The following is a 27,702-nucleotide window of genomic DNA, read 5'->3' on the forward strand; positions in this document are numbered from 1 at the left end:
AGTCGCTGCCCCTTCCTTTCAGTTCCCTTCAGTCACTAGCAATCACCAACCTACCTTCTGTCTCTACGGGTTTGCCTAAGGTGGGTATTTCATATACACAGAATCATACCCTATGTAGCCTTCTGTGTCTGACTTCACTGGACTTGATCTTTTTTTTTTTCCTGACATGATGCTTTCAAGATTCATCCATGTTGTCCTATGTATTAGAACTTCATTCTTCTTCATGGCCAGATTCCATTCCATCATATAGACAGAGCACACCTTGTTTATCTTAGTCAATGGGATTTGAGTTTCCAGTTTGGGGATATGAATAATAATGCTGCTATGAATACTTCTGTAGAAGTTTGTGTGAATGTGTTTGCATCTCTCTTGATAATATACCTGGGAGTGGAATGGCTGGGTCGTATGGTGTGGGAGGCCGCAATAACGCTTGAGACGAGGACCAAACCAGGCCCTGACTTGAGCCTCCTTTAAAGTCCAAATAACCTAACCAAAGGTTTAAGACAGGAAAAGTTGAGTAGCACTGAGAAAGGGTCTGTGCTATGTGTTGTGCGCTCGCCTACGTGACTTCCCACACGCTTGCTAAACAACTGAGAACAATTCAGTTGGGGTCAAAAGTTCGTTGCTGATCCTTGCTGCCCTAAATTACTTTCAGGTTTGCTGTATTTGTACTGGCATTAGCCATTTGGCGTCACGAGGAACTCGTGGTTGTTTAACTAGACACAGGTGTATTACTTCTCCTATTATCACTCTATATATGGCCTTAGTGCTTTGAATAAACTTAGCACTGTTGGACATCCTCCTCAGTGCTCCTCCTGTCCCCATCTCTTTGTCTCTTAACTTCATCCTCTTACCCTCACGTTCCTGGTCGATTTGTCGCGCTGGCCGCGACAATATGTTAACTCTTCGCTTAACTTTTTTAAGAACTACCAGTTTTTCAAAGTGGTTGCCCCATTTTACATTCCCACCAACAATCCTCACCAACACCTGTTTTATTCCAGCCGTCATAGTGGATGTGAAGTAGCTTACTGTACTTTTGATGTGCGTTTTCCCAATGACCAATGATGTTCAGGCATCTTTCCATGTTTATTGGTCATTTGTGCATCTTCTTTATACAAATATCTATTCAAACCCTTTGCTGTTTTTAAGTCAGGTTAGCTTTTTCATTATTGTTATGAGTTCTCTAGATATTCTAGATACAAGCCTCTTATATTTTATCTGCAAATATTTTCTCCCACCTGGGATTGTCTTTTCACTTTATTAATGATGTTCTTTGAAACACAAAGGGTTTGTTTTGATAAAATACTTGTGTTTTTGGTTTTGTATCTAAGAAACCACTGCCTCACTCATGGTCACAAAGATTTACTATGCTTTCTTCTAACAATTTTATTGTTTTTGCTCTTAACATTAAGGTCTTGGGTCCATTATGAGTTGAGTTTTGTATATGGTGCGAGGCAGTGGATATATAACTAACATTTGCTTATTTCTCTCAGAACAGAGGATTGGCCCCAGTGGCTCAAGCTCAACGCTGTGGAAAGGCCCCAGGAGGCATCTGCTGTCCGATTAGGCCAGAGAGCTCAGTGGTAGTCTGGCTACACACAGCCTTATAAGCTGCATTAAGGATTGGAGCCTGTCTTAGGAGACAGAATCAGACCTGCACACTGGAGAAGACTCTGGCAGAGGGGTGAGGAACGGGGCAAGACTGGAGACTTGTTAGAGATTACTGCACTAATTCAGAGGAGATGAAAGCTCATTAGGGTAATGGCAATGAACACAGAGAGAAGTGGTAAGACATGAAAGAATATTTAAGGAGGTAGAATGGACAGAAGACCGAATAACATAAAGAATACTGTGGTCAGAACACGGTATGAATAAAGTCACTGGTTTTATTGAGCAGCTCAAACTAGGTCTGAAGGCAACTGTTCAAGAGGTGTTCCAAACAGCTTCTGAGCAATGTACAGCCTCCCACAAGGCTTAAACAGCACCCATGTTAATGCACACATTAGTCTTCAAGAGTCAGGTTCACTAAATGCAGTCACTTATCATATACTTACTTGCAAATAATGCAACAGTACAGGCTTTTCAGTACTTCAGCTTAGAATTCTGCTCAAGTAAGTCCAAATGTGTGAGGTTTGCCTGTTTACAGATTGTGGTCTATAAAAATGGGAGGTCTCAAGATACCAGGTTTATTCATAGCCAAAAATAACAAGAAGATTTCTTATTCTCCTGAAATAGGAAATATATTGCTATAGTCAAAATGATAAACAATTTTAAAGGCTTTTTAAAAAATTCATTGAGAATTCATTTATTTCAGTAGAATAAAACAATAAGCAGCATGAAAATGTAAAGTGCTACATATAAGCCCCACAATACATAAAATTTGAAAGCTTTCATTGGCTAAAACAGTTACAGGTGAAAGAGACATTGTTTTTTCGAGCATGCTATTTTAACTACCTTGATATGTACTCATATGCTTTGTTGGTCAAAGAAAAAGCCATGAATTAACTTAAATCTGAGGACTAGGGGAAGGAGTCCTAAGCCTTTACTAACCAGATCACACACCTGGTTTTGTCCTTACACTCTAATTAAAGGGATAAACCGGGGCTTTAAAAATAAGTTTTCTGGGCGCCTGAGTGGCTCAGTGGGTTAAACCGCTGCCTTCGGCTCAGGTCATGATCTCAGGGTCCTGGGATCGAGTCCCGCATCGGGCTCTCTGCTCAGCAGGGAGCCTGCTTCCTCCTCTCTCTCTCTCTGCCTGCCTCTCTGCCTACTTGTGATCTCTCTCTGTCAAATAAATAAATAAAATCTTTAAAAAAAAAAAAAATAAGTTTTCTGAAGTCTCTTCAGGTGGCATTCGAGTAAGAATAGCCCCAAAGATTGATTTTGCTCATCCGCTCTATGATGGGGATCCGACTGACAACTTAAGGATTTTTAGGTAGCATCTGTGAGCCGAAAGGGAAAGAACAAAGAATATGCCACTTTCAGAGATGTACTATCAGGCGCTTAAAAAATGCCAACACAAACAAGAAGGTGGCCTGTCAGTTGACAAGGTAGGGAAGAGAAGCAAATCAGATAGAGAAGGACCTGCACAGTGCAAAATCTTCTTGGCTTAATCAATCTTAAAAGTATTGGTACACCCCATGGAAACATGTAACAAGATCACACAGATCCAGAGGCCGGCTCAGGTTTGACTGGGAAGAAGTGGAGGGAAGATTGTTCCTAGCACACGATTAATCTCAGCATAGGCTGAGAGCAGGGAGACTTGCTTCTTCTCCGGTGGTAACATTATCTAGTCTTCCCAGGTGGGTCAGTGACCTCTTGCTAGGAGACCACTGAACCAGTATCTATAATATTTTGTGTTCCAAACAAAGACTTCAGAACGTGCTTTCTCATGGCAATAAAGTTATAAAATATGTCACCTATAATCTTCCTGACAGAGGAGGTCCTCATAAAGTCCTTGAGCTTTTTAAGACTTTACCAACTTTGGCTATAGATATAACAGAAACAATCTGTAAACACTTTTAAAATGCTAATTTATTCAAGTTTAAGACAATTCTGTATTATATAATAGTATACAGTATGTTCTCACTTTAGATGTGGACATAAAGGAAAAATGGCTATAAGATGAAAATAGAAATTGTGTCTGATAATTAACAGAACAAAAGCCCATTGCAGCAGTAAAATTAAATTTGCCTTTAATACCATTTTACAAATTGTTTCTATCTTGTCTGTAATTTCAGTTAGTTAAAACTACATTAAGGACTTTATGAACACCATCCCCCAAAGTATTCAAGATACATTATGGACTTTTTGGACTTGTCTAGAACCTGAACACCATTTACAACACTGAGTTGAAAACAAAACAAAATAAATAACTCACAAATGCACTTTTAGAATATAACCTATTTGAAAGCAGGGGACTGCCTGTATTTAAAAATTAAATCTTCATTAACAAATACTCTCAAGAGGGCCCTCAATGCCATACTGAATGTGCTGAAGGCAATTTTTTCTGTGATTATATGTTCTCACCAGGCATTATGATGATAAAATTATCTGCCAGAATCCATGGAGCTAGCTTGCACTAACTTATATACTGATTTTGCACTGAAAATTATTTCTTGGGCTCTGATTAGGTGGACAATTCTAAGGAAAGGTTTTTCTAATTTCTATCACTTTTACTTGGGCCCTGAGCTTTTCTATTAAAATGGTACATGAAATATTTCAACATTATACATATTCCTAGAATAATTAAATTTATAGTGATTACAAAGCTAGGCATATAATGCCTCCAAAAGAGATACAGTTCAAAGCAGAGCAAACATTAAAATCTGAAGATCCTTCCATTTGACTTCTGGAAGGAAACCAAGTGATTTCCTGGCTTGGACCCTTCTTTCCTTAAAAAAAGATCTGTGGAGGACCGTTTCCTTTCTTTGTAAATCTTGTGTGCATTTGGGAGAGAAGGGGATAACAGCATATCAAAGTGGTTACAAAGCATTATTCCCTCCAAATAACATCCAATAACAAAGATCTCATTTCCTCATAAATGTTTGACTGAAATAGTTACTTTCACTGAATGACATTTAGGACACAAAGTCACAGAATGGGCATCCCGGTATATCTCCTATGAATGACATTCTCATCAAGCTATTTGAAGAGCCCTACTTTCCCTTTCCAACTCTTATCCCTATATCATTCTACATAAGTAGAAACAGAGTACTCAATAAATGGTATTGAGTAACCAGTAATACTCACTGAAACTTAAAACACCTTCTTTAATCCAAAAATTTCAAAAAGAGTCATACAGAAAAGTATCACAAATTCACATAAAAAGAAGCTGAGGCATGAGAAACAACAATAAGTTATTTCTCTGTAAAGCAGGTCATATGGTGAGACAAGGGACTTTGACTTCCAGTCCCTTAAACTAAGCAGACATAGTCTGAAAGTCTAGCTATATCTATACTGAATTTATAAGGATCAAAAAAGGAATGAAGGGTAAATACAAAATAATCTTTTTGTAAACAATTCTTAGATTATACCCAATGCAGAATGTTTAATGAAGCAGTTGAGTCACAGCTCTTAAGACACAAAACAATATTATAACTCAAAGTCAAATATGTACTCATTGGCCAGATATATTCGTCGGAATATAAGAGCTGCCAATGCCAAAGTCAAGATGACAATCAGAACCGCGGATCCGCCATGATCGGTGTGGTTGTCTCTTGGCTGCTGGCCTTGGATCACATCTGGGGAAGTAGACGAACTTCTTTGACTCTGCTGCTGGGCTCGGCGCTGTCGAGGGCTCATGGAGGTATTCTTAACTACAGGCTGAGCAGGTTGTTGAAGAGATGCTGCTGAGGGGTTCTGGGCTCCATACTAGGAAATTTTAGGAAACTTTGTTTGAAACTGGCAAAGAAAACTTGTGTATATACCTGTTATCTATTCAAGAGTACAAAGAATCTCAGAGCACTAGAATATGACTAAAGGCAAAACTACCCAGAATGAGCTGAATGCTGTAACTACTCACTCTCCCAAATAAGCCAACAACACAACTTATTCTGAGAACGCATCAGGCAGAGGAGGACTTTATCAGGAACAAACAAGATAAGGACAGAGTTCAGCCATCTGCTCTAGAGATGGCTCTCTACTCTCCCTTCAGGTGTAACTCCAGCAATATCTGTTAAACATCCGGGCACCTCGCTTCTTGCAGGAGAGCCAAGGAAAGAAGGAATCTGATTTCTTTTCAGCTTGAAAGTTTGCCAAACTAAATGGCAAAAAGTTTCACTCTCAACAGTGAAACTGTTACCTCTCATGAACCAGGTCTCTTTCAACATTATCTAACTGCATCAACATGCTGCCACCAACAATCATACAGCACAGGGAAGAATTTCAAACCATACGTTCTCCACAGCAGTACAGTTATAAAAATTAGATGTGGTTTCCAAGCCAAGATTATCTTTTCTTTTAACTCCTGTCAAATGAATTAAGCACAAGTCTAGAAGAACCCTTTACTGTCTATTTGAATTGTGTTACTTTATGTATGTAAAGCATACTTTGGCACACTAGTTGGCCCCACAAAGCACAAGATACCAACTGCTTTCTATTCTTACAATGACTGCTTGGTCAAGGATAACCACAATGTGGTACCACGTGATTCAAAATCTTAAATACGGTTTATAGATAAGAAAGCTCTACAAAATACGAATTCCATTTTATTTATATAGACCCCTTAACTCTACCTCTAATAACCTGATGGATGGCCTTTAATTCTTTTACTGAAAACACCTTGAGCTGGTTATATTAGCACCAATACCCTTTCAAATAAAAAATAAAAATGCAAGTTTTCTTCAGAATAACTTTAAAAAGTGAGTAAATATAAAACATTTAAACTATTTTCAATTAGAGAAAATTTCACTATCTAGAAGGGGAAAAAAATCGATTTTATTTTTTATTTGAGAGAGAGAGAGTACAAGCAGGTGGGGAGAGGGAGAAGGAGAAGCAGATTCTCCACTGAGCAGGAAGCCTAACACAGGGCCTCAATCCCAGGACCCTGAGATCTGACCTGAGCCGAAGATAGCAGCTTAACCAACTGAGCCACCCAGGTGCCCCTCAAAATTTAAAAAAAGGAAAAGGATGGGCTTTGTCCTGGCAACAGCTATAAACATTAGGGAAAGAAACTGCTGATCTAAGTTACCTACAGAAGAAATTACACTTGAAATCTGATATTCATTTCAACATTAAAAGGTGTGAATAATCTGAGTTTCTTAATACTGTCCTTTGGAAGTACTCAAATGTAGTGACCCATAACACAGAGATTAAAAAAGGAACTACTGACTTTAGATAAAAGTCAATGCCGATACTGAATTAGAGCTGCGTGAACTTGGGACTTCAAACTCCAAGACTCCCAGCAACAAGGAGCTCTGAAGGGAGCAGATCCACAAAGCAGCAGCATTTTAAGAGGTCTCACACTGTCACAGACATTATACGGGATCTTAATAAGCACTCATTGGGAAGAGCCGAATTATATAGCAGCTGATACAGCAACATTCCATTTGAAATCTCCCATTCTTCTAACTGCTTTGCCAAGAAGCCAGAAGTGTCTGATTCAGCAAAAGTGCTAAAGGCTTACAGGGAAGGCTCTTAAGGAAAAATATGAAGGTGCTGTAAGTCCAGAAACCAGCACAAGAGATTGATTCTATTTTAGATTTTATTTTATATGTGTTATTTTTTCCATTAGTTTGAGGGGAGAATACAATGCCCATATACTTGACTAAAACGGGGAGCCTTAGCATTATTCGGCTGGCTCTATCACTTTGGAGATGCAGGACCTTAAGCAAATTATTCAGCCTAAGACTCAGCTCCTTCATCTGTATGGTAAGGATAATACCCAATTCTGTAGTGTAAGGATTAAAAGGAGTAATGATATAAGGTGCTTAGGGCACACAAATGTTGATTAAATGCTAGTCATTAATAATACTGTTACTGTTAATATGCCCCATTGTAGACACTACATTTAGGTTTTGTTACTGTTTTTTTTAAGATTTATTTATTTGAGAGAGAGAGTGCATGCAGATGCAGGGTGGAGGGGCAGAGGGAGAGAATCTCAAACAGATTCTGGTTGAGCTCTGAGCCCTATTGGGGCCCCATTCTTACGACCCTGAGGTCAGGACCTGAGCAGAAACCCAGAGTCCACCGTTTAACCCACTGTGCCACCCAGGCACCCCACAGATTAAGATTTTTAAAAAGTCATTACTTAGGAGAGTTCTGTAGACCCCTTTTGGTATGATTAATACATTTTAGGGGCACCAGGTGGCTCAGGCGGTTGAGGGGCTGACTCTTGGTTGCAGCTTAGGTCATAATCTCAGGGTCTGAGATCCACCCACCCAAGGGGGTCCGACCTTGGGGAGGAGTCTGCTTCAGATTCTCTACCTTTCCCTCTCTCTATCCCTCCCCACCCCTGCCCTCATGCATACCCACTCCCTCTAAAAGAAATAAAATCTTTCAAAAAAAAAAATTTAGAACAATCCATTAAAACATTGACTTTAGATGATATTTTAGTACATGCACTTAATGGAAATACTTTATAGACATACTGCTTTAATTAGATTCCCATATTTCAGGATCCTTCTGGCTATATTACTATTACTGACTAGTGCTGAGACACCATAAAATTCTAAAATTTTTCCTATTTAAAACAATCCCCCACGGGTGCCTGGGTGGCTCAGTCAGTTAAGCCGCTGCCTTCGGCTCAGGTCATGATCCCAGTGTCTTGGGATCGAGTCCCGCGTCGGGCGCTCTGCTCAGCCGGAAGCCTGCTTCTCCCCCCCCGCACCCCTGCCTTCCTCTCTGCCTATTTGTAATCTCTGTGTCTGTCAAATAAATAAATAAAATCTTTAAAAAAAAATCCCCCCAAAAAAACAATCCCATCAAGGGAAAATGGTAACACCTGAAGGTTACAGACCCAGAGGAACCTAGATTGCTTGGAGTTTAAGGACTAATTGGACAAAATTTTGGCAGTTCACATGAAGTTGGCTTTAGCATTTTCAAAATGCTGTGTACAATTGGTGGTAGGACTTCTAAATTTTTGCTGTTGACCTAAACTTGTCCAAATATACCTATCACTGAATGAAGACGTAAGTCATACCAGTTTCTGTTTCATTAGTTAAGATGAAGCGACCATTTGGGGGAAGGTAGAAGTATATGATGTGTACTTAATTGAATTAATTTAAAAAACCATCAATCACAAATAATTCCCTTGTAATACATAATTTTTTCTATAATGATCTAGAATAACCAGCATCTGTGAAGGAGTTTTGTGTTTGCTTTTTAATACAAAATGGAATGGCTTATTCAGAACTTCAATACCTAGGAAGAGGGAAAAAAATCTGACAGACTGGAATAACATAAAACTACCATCAGTAATTTCCTCATTTCTACACAGCTAAAAAAATCTGCATCAAAAAGCAACAGATGGCTTGATATTATCTGCTGTATTTAGACTTTGGGCAATCTCTCGCCCCCTCAAGGCTAAAAAAACATAGCTTATCTGGGATTTGATGTATAACATTTTAGTGAATTTATATTACACTTGCATGTAAAGCAGCCACCCCTAGCCAAAACCAAGTTTCAATTACGTCCATGGTGATCAAATTATATAATTATACTCTGAGATAATCTGTATGTAAATATAACTAAAAGCTTAACGTGCAACTATAACAATTGATTACTTCTCAGTGTTTTAACCGGAATTGGTATCAATGACCTGTATCTATGAAAAAGAATTCTAAGTTTTACGTACTTTAATATCAAAATGCACACCTGAAACTAGTGTAACATTGTACACCAACTATACTGCAATAATAAACAAAAATAAAACAAAAATCAAATCAAATCAAATCAAAATGGAAAATATCACTGTAATAATATTATTGGTTGTGCAATGTAATTTACTTAAACTTCTTAATTTCTTTGCCTGTATTTCTAGTATTTTTTTAAAAGTGCCAATCCTAAGATTCATTTATTCAATCAACAAATACGTATTGACCCACCAATTATATACAAGGCACAAGGCCAGGCACTGGGATACAGTGCAGTAAAAAAAGCGCTCTGAGCCTCAAGAAACTAACATTCTGGGCAGACAATAAATAATTAATAATAAAATAAATTACAAGTAGAATAAGTATAACTGCAATATATGAAATACAATATAACTTGACACAGATATAAGAGACTGAAGACAGATTTAAACACACCATAAATATCAGGAGACTGTCCTTTTAGATGAGAAAAGATAACCACCCTTCCCTCTCTGAAATGAGATGGTTCCATTTTTAACTAAAAACTAAAAGTAGGAGCACCTGGGGGGCTTACTGGGTTAAGCCTCTGCCTTCGGCTCAGGTCATGATCTCAGGATCCTAGGATCGGGCTCTCTGCTCAGCAGGGAGCCTGCTTCCCCACCCCACTGCCTGCCTCTTTGCCTACTTGTGATCTCTCTCTCTGTCAAATAAATAAATACAATCTTAAAAAAAAAAAACTAAAATTAATCTCAATTTTTAATACTTCAAAATTAATTTATAATATATTTATATATTATATATTAATATTATATTATTAATATATAATATATAATACAATTCATATTTATATATAATATAATTTATAATATCCCTCTGCAATTCATAATTACATGGGGATCATGTAAAAACAATTTAACTCTCAGCATCCGCTTTTTCCTCATACTCCCTCATCTCCAGTCCTTCAAGTACTTCCTCCCGTGCACCTCTCCCCTTCTCTCTCCAACCTACTTCTCTCTGCCCATCTCACTCTCTGAAAAGGAGAGAACCACCACTCAGGACCATTCAGTCCCATATTATACTAACTTATTCCTGAGAAAAAGGCAAATCTGTATTTGCCAGCTTCTATTTCAATTTTCCTGACCCTTTAAAATACTCTCTAAAACTGTAGAGGGGAAAAAAAGATGTAGCTACTCAACCAAACAATGTTACAAAAAAGATATTTCTTTTAATATATGTAAAGAAAATCAGTATTTTTCCCCCATAATCCTTATTTAGCAACTATCCAGTCAAATTTTCTTAATCTCTGATGACCTATACCCACCAATATCTGGATAATAGGTCAGGGCAGAACAAGACACATAGTATTCATTTAACCTTTCATTCAACAATTATTTACTGGGCACTTAACTATGTGCAAGGCAGCACTGTCCAACAGAACTTTCTGAGATGATAATGTTTGATACCTATGCTGTCCAATAGGGTAGCCACCCAGCCACAGGTGGCTACTGGTTACTTGAAATGTGTCACTGTGACTGAGGAACTGAATTTTAAATTTAGTTTAATTCTGAATAATTTAAATATAAATTTAGATAGCTACATGTGGCTAGTGGCTACAGTACTGGGCAGAGCAAGTCTGAGGCAAATCTTTGGCTCTAGTCCTTTATTAACTGAGAGTTAATGCAGCTTAACCTGCTAAAGAAACAGTGCCTATTTAGAAAGTGGCTAATGGGGTGCCTGGGTGGCTCAGTGGGTTAAAGCCTCTGCCTTCAGCTCAGGTCAAGATCCCAGGGTCCTGGGATGGAGCCTCATATCCGGCTCTCTGCTCAGCAGGGAGCCTGCTTCCTCCTCTCTCTGCCTGCTTCTTGCCTACTTGTGATCTCTGTCAAATGAATAAATAAAATCTTTAAAAAAAAAAGTGGCTAATGTATGTATATTTTGTTTTATTCAAAGTGTAGTGCTATATTGTAACTAACTTTTTAGAGAACTCACAGAATTCCAGAGAGATGACAGGACCTAAAAATTATTTAGCCCAACCTCATTTAATAAGAAAAAAGACCCCAAAAGTATGAATAATTTGCTTAAGATAATCTGACTCATTAGAGGGAGAGGTGGTCAGGAGAATCAAAATATTCAGGTATTTCATCTAGAGGTCTCCTCCTATTGCAAATAATGATAATGATACAGACATACATATATGTAAAAGAGAAGAGCCATACCGAGGTACTGGCTGTAGCACCCTGGAATGTTGTAGGTATATCATCCTGTAAATCATTTAGTGAAAAAGAGTGGTTTAAGTCCGGGTCAGCAATGGTCTTTCCAGATGAATTGACTTCTGCCTATAAAAAAGGTACACCCAAGAGCAATGTTAGAACAGGAAACATACAGAATAAGCCACACCTACTAATCCTCTGTTGGACTTATTTTAATTGCTAATTTAATATCAACTATCAATCAGTTAAACCTTAAGCACTCCTGTGTCTGAGACTGTGCTAGGTATTTCAGGAAGAAGCACAGACAAAACCTGTTCTCAAGGAGCTGTTACTTGGTGAAAGACAAAACTAACACCCGTGGTTCATAATCCACAATTCCAAATTAAGTTGTTTGTAACTTCCAGGTGAAGTGTGACATGTGAGGTTATTTTTATCCCAGATTACTGTAGACATTCCCAGGTTTGCTGAGGGAATGTTAATAGATTTGATTATGGGATACTGCCCCAGATCCCACTGCAGGGACTAAAATATGATGTATGTTTGGTATTTTCTAAAATCCGAAATTCTGATGTACAAAATACCTCTGGCTCTACGATTTTCAGAAAAGCAATTTAAGTACAGAAGGAATCCTCAGAAGGAAGAAAATAACCAACACTTATTAACTACCACCTCTTTTAGCAACACAATGAACAGAAGAAAAAATTTCTTTCAAGAACTGGATATGAAAGGACCGATGGATGTAAGGGAGGTGAATAGGGAGGAAGCAGCATGCTACCTGATGCAGGTCGACATTTTTTAATAGGGCTAATTAAAATCCAGAAGCAATTCTATGTTTGAGTAAAACATATGTAGAAAAAATAGGACATAAGGGAGATACACCAAAATATTCACAGCAGTTATTTCTTGGGGATGGGATTATGCATGATTGTTTTTTTCTTCTAAATTACTATCTTCTAAATAATAGTTAAAATTTATTAAGTATCAGGGCCAGTTCTAAATACAATACACTTATGTATTATATTAAGTGAGTATTATATCCCTTAATCCTTATAAAAATCCTACAAGATAAGTAACATCATTATTTACAGATAAGAAAAAGGTACAGGGGCGCCTGGTGGCTCGGTGGGTTGAGCCTCTGCCTTCGGCTCAGGTCATGATCCCAGGGGCCTGGGATCGAGTCCCGCATAGGGCTCTCTGCTCAGCAGGGACCCTGCTTCTCCTCAACTCTCTCTCTGTCTGTCTCTCTGCCTATTTGTGATCTCTCTCTCTGTCAAATGAATGAATAAAATCTTTAAAAAAAAAAAAAGAAAGAAAGAAAAAGAAAAAGGTGCAGACAGAGTGGCCACGTAACATATCTGATGTCCTACTACCAATAAAGAGCAAAGCTAGGATCCGAACCCCAGCACTGTGGACCAGAGTCCAAGCCCTTAACCACTGTGCTGGACCCCTCTGTGAATGTACATTATTAGTTTTGGAATAAGAAAAACTTATTTGTAAAACATTATTGCAACAGAACTATATTGCTTTACTTTCTATCCAGAATTTGGCAGTAAACAAAAGGGTCACATAGTTAGAATTTATTCACTAATTTAGAGTACCTTAAAACTGATTTGTCTAGCTAGTTCCTTGGCTTCTTGGTCAGCTTGGCTTGAATCACTTCCAGATTTTAGGGGCAACAGGACATCCTTCATGGCACAGCCACATCCCTCACAACAGAAATCTTGTGATCTGGTAGGAAATAATTTTTTTGATGGGTATAAATCAAATACCTGAATGTCAATTCAAGATACTCAAATACTGAATGATTCAATTTAAAGTAAAAGAACCCTGAATAATTCCATATCATATTCATCTATATACATACATCTATAGTTATGGCACTATTACAGTTCTGAGACAAATACACAAGTTAGGTTGGTGTTAAAAAAAAAAAGAAAAAACTCATGTTGGGGTACCTGGCTGGCTCAGTCTGAAAAGCATGCAACTCTTGATTTCAGGGTCATGAGTTCAAGCCTCATGGTGGGTGTGGAGATTACTTAAATAAATAAAACTTTCAAAAAAACAAAATCAAACAACAAAAACTCATGTCAGTTATATCTCAACTTTTAAAAATCTAAAGTTAAAAAAATAAAATCCAGGGCTTAGCTTCCACTTTTTTTCCAACATACTATCTAAAGAAAACTAAGCTTTAGAGATATACAACAAAATATATACGATGTCTAACTATACTGTCCTCACGATCACACATAACAAAACTATGTTAAGCCTGTGGAAAAAAGTCCATTATAAAATCTGAATTATATTTAGCTGAGACATACATAAAACAGTAAAGAAGCCACCAAAAATAAAATTTACAGATATTTCTAGGGAAAAAATTCACAATCCCTATTCAACTAAATAGCAGTATAACTTATGCTAAGTGAAATAGGTCAGTCAGAGAAAGACAAATACCATATGATTCTACCCATATGTAGAATGTAAGAAACAAAACAAACAAGTGAAGGGCGGGGAAGAGAGAGAAGCAAACCACAAACCACAAAACACACTCTTAACTATGGAGAACAAACTGAGGGTTACCAGAGGGGAGGCAAGGTGTGTGTGGTGGAGGGAGAGCCGGTGGAGGGGCAAGGGGTGCAGTTACACAGGTGATGGGGATCAAGGAGGGCACTTGCGATGAGCCCTGAGTGTTGGACACAAGAGATAAATCACTAATTTCTACACCTGAAACTAATATTGCACTGTATGTTAAGTAGCTGGAATTTAAATAAAAACTTGGAAAAACACAAAAATAAAAAAATAAATAGCAGTATAACTTGAAAGACAGACAACTCCTATAAAATCCAAAGACTCTGAAATGTATCACTCACTATATTAAGTAGACTCAAAATAAATCTGTTAATTAGACTACTTCCCAAGATTAATTTGTTTTTCTATGTTTTCATTTTCCCCTTTGTATTCCAGAGATAGCCAAAAGTGCCCTAAAGTCCACAAGAGTGCTAAGGATTTATATGACTGGAAGTAAGTATGTATAATATACAGAAGTATATATGGTTACATTGCTGAACTTTTTATAAAACTATTTAATTGGATTCCCATTTCAACATAATAGAAGCCTTTGGTCTTTAGGAACATGCTGTTTAAATTTATTAAACAACTTCATGTGAACAAAATATATATAAAAGTATTGTTAACTTAGTACTTGTTGCTGAATATCTGTGTTTCACCAGAAGCAGCACAGCTGTCCCTATGCTTTTAAGAGTCAGCTGTATCCAAATTATTTGCATTAAAATGTGTCCACTCTTAACTGAGAAGCCAGATGAAACTTAGAGGGGAAGGTTAATTTTTAATGTATTAGTTTATCCACAAGGACAATATGCTACCATGGACTAATGCAAAACCATGTTTTTAAAAAGCCTCTATCAGGGGCACCTGGGTGGCTCAGTGGGTTAAGCCACTGCCTTCGGTTCAGGCCCTGATCTCAGGGTCCTGGGATCAAGTCCCGCATCGGGCTCTCTGCTCAGCAGGGAGCCTGGTTCCCCACCCCCCCGCCGCCTGCCTCTCCGTCTACTTGTGACTTCTCTCTGTCAAATAAATAAACAAAATCTTTAAAAAAAATTAAAAAATAAAAAGCCTCTATCATAGACGAAGAACCTAGAATATATACACTGGCAAGTCTAGAACAAAAAAACAAAAGTTCTTTTTTTCCTTATGCATGAAATGAACTGGATAAAAGTATCAAGATAGAAAGCCAACCAAGAAAATCAAATAGAAACAAATGCCATATATTCAAGTACATATAATTTGTGAATAACAGCTGCTGTAAGGTATATCCCCAGAACCTGGAAATAAGGTTTAAAAAGAAAAGCTGTTGATGAAATCCAAGAGTCTATCAAACCTTTCAGACACTAAAATCTGGTTGATTTAACAAATATCTACATAGGACATATTCTGGGCAGTGGAAGGGTAAGATATACTATAATTTAATTAACATAATATGTCTGAGAAGTGATAGACGGCAGAGTCCAAAGCAGGAAAATGATCAAGATCAAGAATTACAGAAGTAAGTGACTTTAAATACTCTTCCTCTTCACCTCATTGCAATTTTGGAATCTTTAACATTTGTTGAGGGTTGGGTCTAATATTCCAGGATTGGAAAGTACTTTGATAGGGTTTCTTATAAGGTCTCTTTGCTATGCACACCGATTAAAAAATAAACTGGGTTAGAAGTTGTTCTTAAAAAAAAAAAAAATTTAAAAAAAGAGAGACAGACAGAAAGAATTGGTTTTGGGGCGCCTGGGTGGCTCAGTGGGTTAAAGCCTCTGCCTTCGGCTCAGGTCATGATCCCGGGGTCCTAGGGTCGAGCCCCACATCGGGCTCTCTGCTCAGCGGGAATCCTGCTTCCTCCTCTCTCTCTCTGCCTGCCTCTCTGCCTACTTGTGATCTCTCTCTGTCAAATAAATAAATAAAATCTAAAAAAAAAAAAAAGAAAGAAAGAATTAGTTTTTGCACTACTCAAAGGAGAGGCTACTCAATCTGATGACTAATCTGGATTATACGGATAGAACGCATCTGAAAAAAGTGAGAAGGAAAGACCACTAGGAAGCCATAATTTATTTTTTTTTAATTCTTTTTAAATATTTTATTTATTTATTTGAGAGAGAGACAGTGAGAGAGAGTATGAGCAAGGAGAAGGTCAGAGAGAGAAGCAGACTCCCTGTGGAGCTGGGAGCCAGATGCGGGACTCGATCCCGCAACTCCAGGATCATGACCTGAGCCGAAAGCAGTCGCTCAACCAACTGAGCCACCCAGGCACCCCAGGAAGCCATAATTTAATAAAGAAAATCCCCTTTACTTTATTCAGGATTATTTATTGAGCATTTGCTTTGAGCCTAATACTGTAGATGCTAAGATAAAAGTGGACTCCCTCCCTACCCTCAAGAAGTTTTTAATCTTACGGAAAGCTACATATAAACAATTATGTTGGTTTTTTGGGGTTTTTTTCCCATCTGTAATTCTGCCCACGTAGAGACAAATGATCAGAACTGTTTTCTAGGAAAAGGTATCTCCCACTGCGGGCTAATATTACTAACTACTTTCTAAAACTAGACAGCATGAAATCAATTCTTTAGACTCTGGTCATTCCTGCGTAGTAAACTGCTACAAATGAAATCCTAAAACAGCAAAACTAGACTAGACCCTGAAACCAGGGTAACTCACAAAGAAAGAAACTGAGCCTATCCCCTATCAGCCATTACCCAGAATAATATTTAAATCTTAACAAAGAATGAAATGCAAAACTTACTTTTTGGCAAGTGCTCTTCTTTCCTCTGGTGTATAATCTAGAGAACCTATGGCTCCCTCTCCTTTTGTTGGCATAAACCCAATGATGGCTAGTAATGCTGTTCTTACTGGAATAAAAAGTAAACATCAATCTAAGTTGTTTTGTAAAAGGAACTGGGCTTACTCTGGAAAGAGAAAAAAGACACACAGGCTTTCACTGAAGAGGAACAGGTAGGGTGGTTGTACTAAAATGATGGCAAAAATGAGACAAGGAAAGAATTTTTATTCTTTATTCAGTAACAGCAAATTATCCAAAACAGCTTTTAGTCTCAAGAGGGTGTTATAATTTATACTTATGAACTGATTAGAGTTGTAGAAGATTTATACTCACTTTAAATTAATACTTACTACTCCATGAAGGCTGCCAAGTTTCAGGATGATGTCCTGAGATGCTCAAACAGATTTTCTTGCCTACTTCAAATCGTCCATTAGCCTTAGGAATAAACAAGACATTTTAAAAACTATGTATGTATTTAATATTTTATACTTTGTAAGCATAAATATATTTATATTATAAATAATTTTTTTAAAAACTTGAAAAGAATATAATCTTCAATGGGATACAGATTTTTGTCCTTTTATAGACACTCTACACATACTTGTAAAACAATAAAAGCTGTTTTTAGAAGTTGTAGCACCTTTCTGAAATCTAAGTAATTGATGTATCATGATGTCCTAATGCCCTCCTCTGAGTATAGTACTGAGTTAGGCTCTGTGAGGGGTCTAAAAGAGAAGACAGGCAGAGGCTAAGAAAACCTAAGGACCTGGTGTCACCTAACTAGACAGTGGTGCAGGCGGCTCTGAGACAGCAGTGATTTTCATAAGGATGATGCAATTTCATAAGACAGGAATACAAAACAGCTTAAAGAGGTAGGAGAGATACAGATTTGCGTTTTGTTTGTTTTGCTTTTTTCATGGTTAGAGGATAATTAGACCTACCTGCAAATTAAAGGAAAGGAGGGAAGGAGAGCTTAATAAAAGAGGAATTTACTCCAAATGAACAACACTCCAGGAAAAATTAGAGAAAACTGGACCAACAGTTTTCCTTCACAAGGAGCTGAAATATGTGAAGACAGAAATTCTAAGATATAAATGGTAATAAACTAACATTTATTGAGGACCTTGTGACAGTTCTTATTTTCAGAGCTGTACGTAAAAATGAGAAAACTGAAGAAAAGAGTATAAGAAAGATGAGAAGTTGAAGGTGATGATGTGATTAAGAGATATAATAACATTAACTACCCTTTCCTGAGTACTTACCAAGTGCCAGACACTGCCTAGCACTTTGTATCTCCTAATTCATTGAATCCTAGCAACCACATTATGATAATTGTACATTCATTAGCATTAATAATTCTTCAGAATTATTTTTTGGGGGAAAAGAACTGTACTATTAAGTTCTGGTCCCCAAAGACAAAATTATAACAATGTTCTGCTTTACTTCTTAATGAAAATGAGTCTGCTAACCATGCTTTGCAGTCACCATGAAGAAGTAAATCACAAGCATTCCAAAAAGCCAAGATTTCTTACCGTTAAAAGAATAATGCTTGGTGGTTTCATGGGATATTCTGGGGGCAGTACTATTCGTCCATGATAAACTCCTCCATCAAAATCAGAATCTGGGGGTCCTCTAACTGTGAAGTGCCATTCAAAAAGGTTATCCTGAATAAAAATAACCAGCAAGGAATCATTAACATTAAAACATTTGATCATCTTTATTAATGAGTACCAGAAATATTCCTGGGTGAGAAAAATTAAATGTTTCACATTATTATTAGAATAGTTTCTAATGCACAAAATATCTCAAGTATAAAAGTTATAAATAGGGGTGCCTGGGTGGCTCAGTGGGTTAAGCCGCTGCCTTCGGCTCAGGTCATGATCTCAGGGTCCTGGGATCGAGTCCCACATTGGTCTCTCTGCTCGGCGGGGAACCTGCTTCCCTTCCTTTCTCTCTCTGCCTGCCTCTCTGTCTACTTGTGATCTCTCTCTGTCAAATAAATAAATAAAAATCTTAAAAAAAAAGAAGTTATAAATAAAAGCTATTTAATCCAGCATTCATGTCCCACGAGAGTTAAATCTTTTTTTAACCTTTTTTAAACAAATGGATTTAAAAACAGCTGAGCAATGTTATATATTCATAAATTAGATTACAGATTTAATTAAACTAAATGATTCCTTTAATAATCAAATAATTGCTATAAATGTGGATTATTTTAACAAACTTTAAAAAATTATCCCTCATAGATGCTTAAGAGCATATTTATTTATAAATAGTAATGTTAATAAATATGCTATCATCATCTTAGGGTCCCTGAGTACTTTATAGTTTACAGTGTGCAAAATATTTGCACATACTTTATTATATTTTATTTTCACTATTATCATGGAATACAGACTGAGCACATTTAAATACCCTCCTTCTACAAATAAGAAGACTGAAAGGAGATAGAGATGTTTGTGCAAGAAGCCCAGACTAGCTGCAGGGGTCCCTTCAAACCATAAAGGGGTCTTCCAAACCATAGAGTTTGGGTTTCTTTTCATTACCCTCTCCCTCCCCCATACTCAAAACCTAAAACCAATTTAGCATCTGAGATCATTTTATAGAGACTGGAAGTTTGCTCCTACCATGTCGGATTCTGAATGGCTAATGAAATGAATACTAAGAAAATGCAGGGAGAAAAACATACCAATAAACCACACCAAACACATCTGTAATGACTCAAAGCAATGAAAAAAATCTTAAGGAATTCATTTAAAATATTAAAGTATTAAAATCCATATGTAAAAGATGGAAACTAACCTCTAATGGCTGTGCATGGTAATGATCTGTTGGATCTTTCAATTCTGCCGCTTCTTTCATTAAACGCTTAACAGCTAAAATAAATTCACAAGATAGACATTTAAAATATACTTTTCTAAGAGATTAGTTCAGATTAACAAACCTAATGAAAAAGTTCCTATTTCAGTAAAAAAATGTGTAGAGGACGCTCAATTGAGTATGGTAAAAGTTTAATTATGAGATAACAGTATTCCGAGAAAAGGGAAGGACATGGTAACTAGGCATTAGAAGAATTAAATATTAAGTAAATATTTAGGGCAGTATTATTTTTATTTAATAAATACTTACATATGATTCATATGTGCTAGCACTCTAACATTAACTCATATAATCCTCAAAACAATGCTATGAGATAGATACCATTTTTATTCCCATCTTCCAGACAAAGAAACTGAAAACATGGAAAGATTAGGTAACTTGTTCAAGGTCACACAACTAGTAAATGACAACTGGGATTCTAACACAGGTAATCCAACTCTTATCTTGTTAAAATGCCTATATTAACAAAAATGTGCCTTCTGGAATTCATGCTCATGAACAGTAGACACCGCCCCCACCACCACATCCTCCACCTCTTGGGAATTTCCACCCACTTTTGTGCATTAATATAAATGGGTGTCCCCAGAGGTCACTGAATCTCCCTAGTTCTAACTGATTCTCTTTTTTTTTTTTTGGTAGGTCCCATGCCCAGTGTGGGGCTTGAGCTCAAGAGTCTCAAGCTTTACTGACTGACCCAACCAGATGCCCCTTGAATTCCTTTTTGAAATGACTCTTAGGCTTAATTATAACTGCCAATCCACAGACCCCATAATTTTCTATGTCCATTTACATCTATCTTCACTTCCCTCTTCAACCACACATATGGCTCTTAGGAGTTTTTTCATAATCCCCTAATAAAATGCAATTCTAGCTGACCCAACCCAACGATGTTCTTAGACACATGCTACCTAATGTCTTGAATTTCTCTGGTAAGCCCACCAGCCCATTCCAACTAGCACCCCAAGACTATTTCACACCTGTTTACTTATCTTACTCCTCTTCCACCTCTTGGAGTTAATGGCACAGCCTTTTACTTCCACAATAAATGACTGTTGACAACCTATAATCCCATCTGTATCTGTGCCTTTTTTCCTTCCTGGCTATCAAAGGTCATTCCTTTGATCCCAGTCCCTCTCACCAAGTTTTAGGTGCTAAAAAAAGGTCGGGATACTGGTGTAGGAGAGCAAAGCCAGGGGAAAACTGGGTAGCCCAAGCTCCCCAAAACTCTGTTTGAAAACCAACTGATGTAGTTCAATGTGTGCTTTAAGAAAAGTATGTACCAGGTAGGCACCTAACCTGAGAGCAGACAAAAGAGAAAAGGGGTCACATACAGATCTGAAAGAAAAACAGTATGCATGGGTATGAAAAGGCAGAGGAAACAATAAAAGGAAAATATATGGAAGTATACATTGGAATGTTATGGGGAAAGAGGTTAACTGAGAACACCTGCCACACACATACAACCAAACAGTTCAGTATGTATCAGGACTTCTGCATAAAATTTCATATTTTTTTGAAAGATTTTATTTCTTTGACAAAGAGAGCACAAGCAGGGAGAGTGGCAGGCAGAGGGCAAAGGAAAAGCAGGGTCCCCACAGAGTAGGGGGAGCCCGATGTGGGACTTGATCCCAGGACCACGGGATCATGACCCGAGCTGAAGGCAGTTGTTTAACCAACTGAACCACCCAGGCACTCCCAAAATTTCATATTAATCAAGAGTTCCTAAGTGGGGGTAAAAGTTAAGTCACTATCCTATTCCATAATTACTAATTCTTTTCCATCTCCTGCACTGAACTAGGTCCCTATAAGCACAGACTTTTTTCTCTTGATCAAAGTATATGAACATCAAATATTTATTGAGTATATACTAGATGTTACACTACGACCAAAATAAAATAGAGTTTTGGTTACCAAGGAGCTTGTAGTCATGGGACAGGTGGTGGGGGAAACCAAAGAAATGAACAAAAGCCTTGTATCTAGAACATGATGGGGTGTGTGTGTGTGTGTGTCTCAATATGTACCCATATGTTTCTTTTTAATTTATTTATTCATTTGAGAGAGCACGAGAACATGAGCAGGGGGGAGGGCCCAAGGGAGGAGGAGAAGCATACTCTCACCAAGCGGGATACTCTCACCAAGCGGGGAGCCCAATGCAGGGCTCAATCCCAGGAACCCAGGATCATGACCTGAGCTGAAGACAGATACTTAACTAACTGAGCCACCCAGACACCCCTACCTATATGTTTCTTATCAAGCAATTGTCATGCTCCTCAGCTTGCAGTGCTGTTCCCAGTCCCACTCCCTATCTCACTTAGATGGGCTTTAAGGAACTTCCTCAGGAAGGTCTCCCTGACACCTTCCCTTGTGCATGCTGAGGAATGACCGGGACAGATAACCGGGACAGATAAAAATTTCTAAGGCATCCTGGAGGGGAGTGGAGACCAGAAATACTCTCCAAGTTATTCTAATGGTCAGTCAGGTTTGGAAGCCACTACCCTAGAAACTAGATTGAGTTCCCTAAAGTTCTTCTCACTTGTAATTACTTAACACCAGTCTTTCCTGCTAAACAATTAACTCACTGCAGGCTCCTCGGGGCTTAGCACACAGTAAGCACTCAAATATTAGCTTACCTGAATTTTCCTATTATCCCTCCAAAAATCTCTTTCCAAACATCTGATTAAAGGCAATGGTTTTCAATCTTATTTGACAATAAGATAAAATCCTTCGTTCGAAAAAAAGTTTAATGAGAACCTCTATATGTTCCATGGGACCCTTCGATAGACTAGGCTGAAGGGAGTAAACAGCTTGAAGGCCCTTCCATGCTGGCTTCTTCAACCAGAACAGCTCCCTTAGAACAAAGATGGAAAAACCCCGATGTAAAGCCACACAAAAATATCATTCTTTCAAATCAGTATTATTAGATATAAATAAAATCATGGAAGCTGTTATGAAGGTAATTTGGCTGCTGTCAGCAATCAAAGATGCCATAGAGATTTTTTCCCCTTCATTCCTCATCAGCTGGCTGAATAATTAAGCTGAAGAACAGATTTTATGTCATTCCATCCCCTTACCACATTTTCTCTGCCTCTTTCCCACTCAGCTCAGTTCAGTAGGAGAGAAGAAAATAAACACCCAACAGTACCTAGATATTATGAGAGATGTAAGAAAGGGTCAGAGTTGATTTAAGAATGTATTTAAGGGGGGAAAAAAAAGAATATATTTAAAGGAACATACCATGTGAGAGCTAAAGCCATGTAGCCAAACAGAGGTAATATTAGTCTAGTGTTCTCATGATCTTTTTTTTCTGAAATTACATATATTGTAAACGCTTAGTGCAAAAGAATATGGACTCTGAATTAGGCTGCATTAAACTTCTGGCTCTGACATTTTGAAGCTCTAAATCCTTAAAATAAATCACTTACTTTTATTTTTCTTCAATGTTTGTACCTTTCGAAAGGGAGTCAACAATTTCTTCATATAATTCTCCTTTCCTTCCTCCCCTCACCTCCCCCCGTCACAAGTTATTAAGGTCAGAAATAGATTGGGATATAAGGTTCTTCCTTGGTTCAAAACCAGGCCGTAAACATATGTGGTTGGCTTCGTGGCATGGCTCTCTGGTTCCCAAGCAAAAATATTACTTCCATGGAATAGCCAAGTTTAGAAATACTGCCTGGCAACTGGGGCTAGTGCATAGTCTGCACTAGCAGACTCCTGATACTCTCCATCCCTAGATATCACATTGTCAGGAAGCTTTTTCTGATCAGCTCCTCTCTTACCGCTTTGCTCGGTTATTCAAGGAATTCTTCTACCATGGTGAGATAAGATGTGCAAGGGCAGGGAAAGAAGTGGGGAGCACCTGCATGCCTGCTCTTGTTCTTTCTTATGGAGGCCATATGATCTCTCTAGATCCAGGCTCTAGGCTTCAATGAGACCAGACATTAGCAATCTTCCCATGCCCAGGCTCTACCTCACTAGGCTTACGTTGGGCTTTGGAAACAAAGCTCTAGCTAAAGAGATCTTTTATAGGTCACTGTCTCTCATGTGTCTACTTTCTCTTGGAAAACAAGTATCTTAATATAATCAACCTCCAAAGCATACCTAAAATGCAGGAGGCAGGTATACTGAGGATATGAACACAGTGTCTGCTCCCCAAGTGCCTCTTCCTGCTCCCATAGTGAAAGCACTTAAGTAAATGTTTAAGGACTAGTGTTTCTGCCCAGAAAGACCCTAGAAAGGTACCCATTCAACAAACATCTAAAGAATGTCTAAGTGATGGAGACAGAAGGATAACCAAGACCTGCTTCTTGCCTTCAAAAAACTCATAGTGAGAAAGACATGAAAACAATTATAATACAAACACTGACTAAGGGGGTGCCTGGGTGGCTCAGTGGGTTAAAGCCTCTGCCTTCAGCTCAGGTCATGATCCCAGGGTCCTGGGATCAAGCCCCATATCAGGCTCTCTGCTCAGCGGGGAGCCTGCTTCCTCCTCTCTCTCTTCCTGCTTCTCTGCCTACTTGTGATCTCTGTCAAATAAATAAATTCTTTAAAAAATTAAAAAAAAAAAAAAAAAACACTGACTAAGTGTATACAAATACAGGGACTACCTTATAGTCTACCTAATAGTCTGCCCAGGGTAGCTGAAGAAGGCTGAACCTTAAAGAAACATGAAGAATGGGAATTTCCAATGGATTAAAGGGAAGCCTTTGCAAGCAGAGGTTCCAAGAGGAATCAAGGCATACAGGTGAGAAGAGGGGCTCCATATGGACAGTCACTTGCACCAAGATGGATACATGGCAAAAATACAAAGGAGATGGGGGGGAGCAAAGGAGCACAGTTGTGGGAAACTAGGTTGGTGAGAAAGGCAAACAAAGATCCAATCATGAGCAGCCCTGTAGGCCAAGCTAAACACTTTACTCTGAACTTTACCTACAGCTATTAGAAAGCTACTGAAAATCTTTCAATTTGGGGAGTGATCAAATCAGTTTTGCTTTATTTTATTTTATTTTACTGGATCTGGAGACAACAGTGGCCGAATAAATAAATACTTGTCTGCATGGACTGGTGCCTGTGTGTGTGCATGTGTGTGCACATATGTGTGTGTGTGTTCGTTCCAGGCTAGGGGGTGGAATAAAGACACAGACCAAGAGAGCAAAGATGGTTCCCACAAATGTCTAGTTGCTGTCAATCGCTGGAATAAGGGATGAGGTGCAAGTTTGGGGTATGAGAGTAAATTGATGAGTTTGGGTTTTTTATTACCTCATAGAAGTTTTTTTCAGTCTGTGCGAAATCTGGGTGAAGATGTTAAATCACCAGTAATTCACATTAAGGGCATGCATAGGTCATGCCCAAGTTTCTGGTGGAGATAGTGGATGCCTTTGCACCGATCTCATATGCACCAATCACCTGCTAAACACACCCACAGGCCTGTCTGAAGAAAGCTCCCACAGAACGTTCTTTATACCTAGATCTCCCTACTTTGTACTAAGAGACCCTACTACCTTGGCCAGAGCAGACTCAAAAAGGGATCAGGGAGCTTGATGCATAGCAACTATTGACAAGCTAAGTCAGAGGCTTAGGAGGTGGCTCCATACAGAGTTCTGCCCATAACTACAAGTCTATTCCAGAAAAATTACAAAGAAATAACTTTTCCTAATTACAAAGTGAACAAATTACTATCCACATGCTAGAGCACTGGCCCTGAACCAGTTATGTGTATTCTCTTAATTGTACGATCCATACCTCTAAGACAACTGCACATTACAGAGAAAAGGTTCTGTACCTTCCATTGTGCAGTGCCTTTAAACAGTTTTTTTCACATAGGCATTACTCTAAAAATATCACGGGACTGAGAATAAAACAAAGGAAGGAAGCTTCACCATGCCTCCTAGCATTTCGAGTAAGTGCCATATATCATCTAATTCAACTTCACCATGAACTCCAAATGATCCACACAGTAACAACAACAAAAGATCTTAACAAATAATTTAGTGTAGAACAGCAATACCACCTTTGAGGAAATGATACCAAAAAGAGGAAGCAATTTATAATACAGAGGCATGTCGACCAAAGCTCAGCCAGACGACAGATCATATACTTTGGAAGTGTTCAAAATTCTGGAGAATTTTGAAAGCTTTTCATAACTTCAGGTATGAGAACCTATCAAACCTGAGCAATGTGCTCTAACAACAATGTCTTGGGACCCACCAGTTCGCCATTCTAAACTGCACTATTACTTATATTGCCATTATTCTCTGGACATTCCACTAAGGTCCTCAGCTGTCCTAAGGAACTTGGTACCATGTGACCAAGGAGTCACCGTACATTTTTAGCCACGTAGTTTTATTTAAATCTAAGACAATCTAAACAGTTTAAGCATTCTACCATCTAACCTTAAAACTAAGGTTTTCTTTCCCTTTCTCTTTTAAATTCCTTTCTTCCCCAGGTGTTCAGAAGAGATGGGAGGGGTGTGGGTTCAAGGGGGGGTCCTTAACCCACTGAAATTGAATTGTATAAATGCATTTCTTGGAAAGCCCAGAGCCTTCACCAGATTTTTTTTAAAAAACTCTATGGACCCCCCCCCCCCAAATGTTATGACCCATTCTACACACTTGGTCACCTAAGATCACATCTCAGCCCGACCGCACTCAAGCTCACAATGCTCTGTTCAATCAATATCCTCGGACTTTTCTGGAGTTTCTACATATTAAGTATTTTCTTAATAAAAAAAAATCACAATGTCAGCTCTTTTCATAAGGATGCTAATCTTGCTGATTCCTACTGAAAGGATGCTTTCTTGGAAGGAAAAAATAAGCAGCAGCAATATTTGGTCAAACCATCACGAATATTGTAGGATTATCATTTAGAGCTGAACTGTGGAGTTTCTCCCTCCTGACAAATTTATCAAGGTACAGACAGAAGAGAATAAATACCACCACTTACAGGCCCTAGTGATTCATTTCCAGCCTGCCTTAATATGAGAGAGCTGCTGACTTTTCTTGCATCTTTACACGGCACGGGAAAAGAACTTGAAGCTAGGACTGTTCGGGCTATTCTGTGAATGAAGCAGGGGCACGAGATGCAGGAAGTCTCTATGACTGAACACAGACATGTATCATGTCAGCCGTCGCGGCAAAAATCATGGTTTCCTCTAAAGTACACGGCCCCTCTAACTAGTTTTCTTAGTTCTAGGTTAGTTGGTTTAGCACAGAATCTTTCCTCTAGGTCTGTAATTCCATTCGCCCCCAATGTTGCAAATGGGATATTTAAACAACCAAATCCTCACATGCAAGTGAGTCAAGCAGCTAATAAAAGTCCGGTGGCAGCGACGAAGGGATAACGACCGTCTGGGCTTAGGTACCGCCAGGGACTGTTAACTATGACCCACCGACATCACCTTTACACCTGTTCCCAGGGATGAGTTCAGGACCCAGCACTACGCGCCCAACATGAGGAGAAGGGAAAGTCCGGGTGCTGCGGGGAACTGGCGGGTACCCACGACTGGCGGCGGGTGCCCGCCCGGCCGCCCTGCGGCCTGCACCATCCCGGCAGGCGGCGGTCTCGCGTAGAACGCGAAACCCCGAAGCGGAGCCGCGAGTGGCGGCGGACGCGAGGGAACCGCAGCGCCGGGCCCGGGAGCCCAGGGGTCAGTCCGCCCACCCCGGCCCACCCGGCGCCGCCGCCCGCCGCCTCCGGCCCCGCTCACCCGGACTCTTGAGGTTGTAGCGGGTCTCCATGGCGGTTCGCTGTCCCGGCTACGGCTTCCCGGCCCGCCGCCTCCACCTTTCCGCGCCGCTGCTGCCCGGGTGTCAGCGCGGGCTCGGGCCGATTGGGCCAGGCCGACGGAGCCTCCGCAGACGCCGCCCAGCCCGGGCCCCGACTGCAGGCGGGAGGTGGGGGTGTGAGCGTGCGGGCGGGGCGCGGGCTTCGCGATGGCGCCGCCTCCTCCGCGGCTCCCCCCGCCTCCCTGAGGGCCCGGCAGGCG

The 27,702-nt window shown here is 39.1% G+C and overlaps 1 protein-coding gene across 1 annotated transcript; it reads right to left on the reverse strand.

Moving 5' to 3' along the window:
* Positions 1-1,866: 1,866 nt before the first annotated feature.
* Positions 1,867-27,600, reverse strand: UBE2J1 (ubiquitin conjugating enzyme E2 J1). The gene is made up of 8 exons (XM_059401049.1): positions 27,424-27,600; positions 19,644-19,717; positions 18,374-18,505; positions 17,192-17,276; positions 16,806-16,911; positions 13,102-13,231; positions 11,510-11,629; positions 1,867-5,373 (listed from the first exon to the last, which is right to left on the reverse strand). The coding sequence occupies exons 1-8, from the start codon at positions 27,452-27,454 to the stop codon at positions 5,095-5,097; spliced, it is 957 nt and encodes a 318-aa protein (XP_059257032.1). The 5' UTR covers positions 27,455-27,600; the 3' UTR covers positions 1,867-5,094.
* Positions 27,601-27,702: the final 102 nt, after the last annotated feature.

This window comes from Mustela nigripes, chromosome 5, assembly GCF_022355385.1.
Source record: "Mustela nigripes isolate SB6536 chromosome 5, MUSNIG.SB6536, whole genome shotgun sequence".
Taxonomy (NCBI): Eukaryota; Metazoa; Chordata; class Mammalia; order Carnivora; family Mustelidae; genus Mustela; species Mustela nigripes.

Coding starts and splice junctions, on each gene's coding strand:
- UBE2J1 (XM_059401049.1), bottom strand. CDS start 27,454: ATGGAGACCCGCTACAACCTCAAGAGTCCGG. Junction 19,718..27,423: donor CTACAACCTCAAGAGTCCGG/GTGAGCGGGGCC, acceptor AATTTATTTTAG/CTGTTAAGCGTTTAATGAAA. Junction 16,912..17,191: donor TTGGCAGCCTTCATGGAGTA/GTAAGTATTAAT, acceptor TTTTTATTCCAG/TAAGAACAGCATTACTAGCC.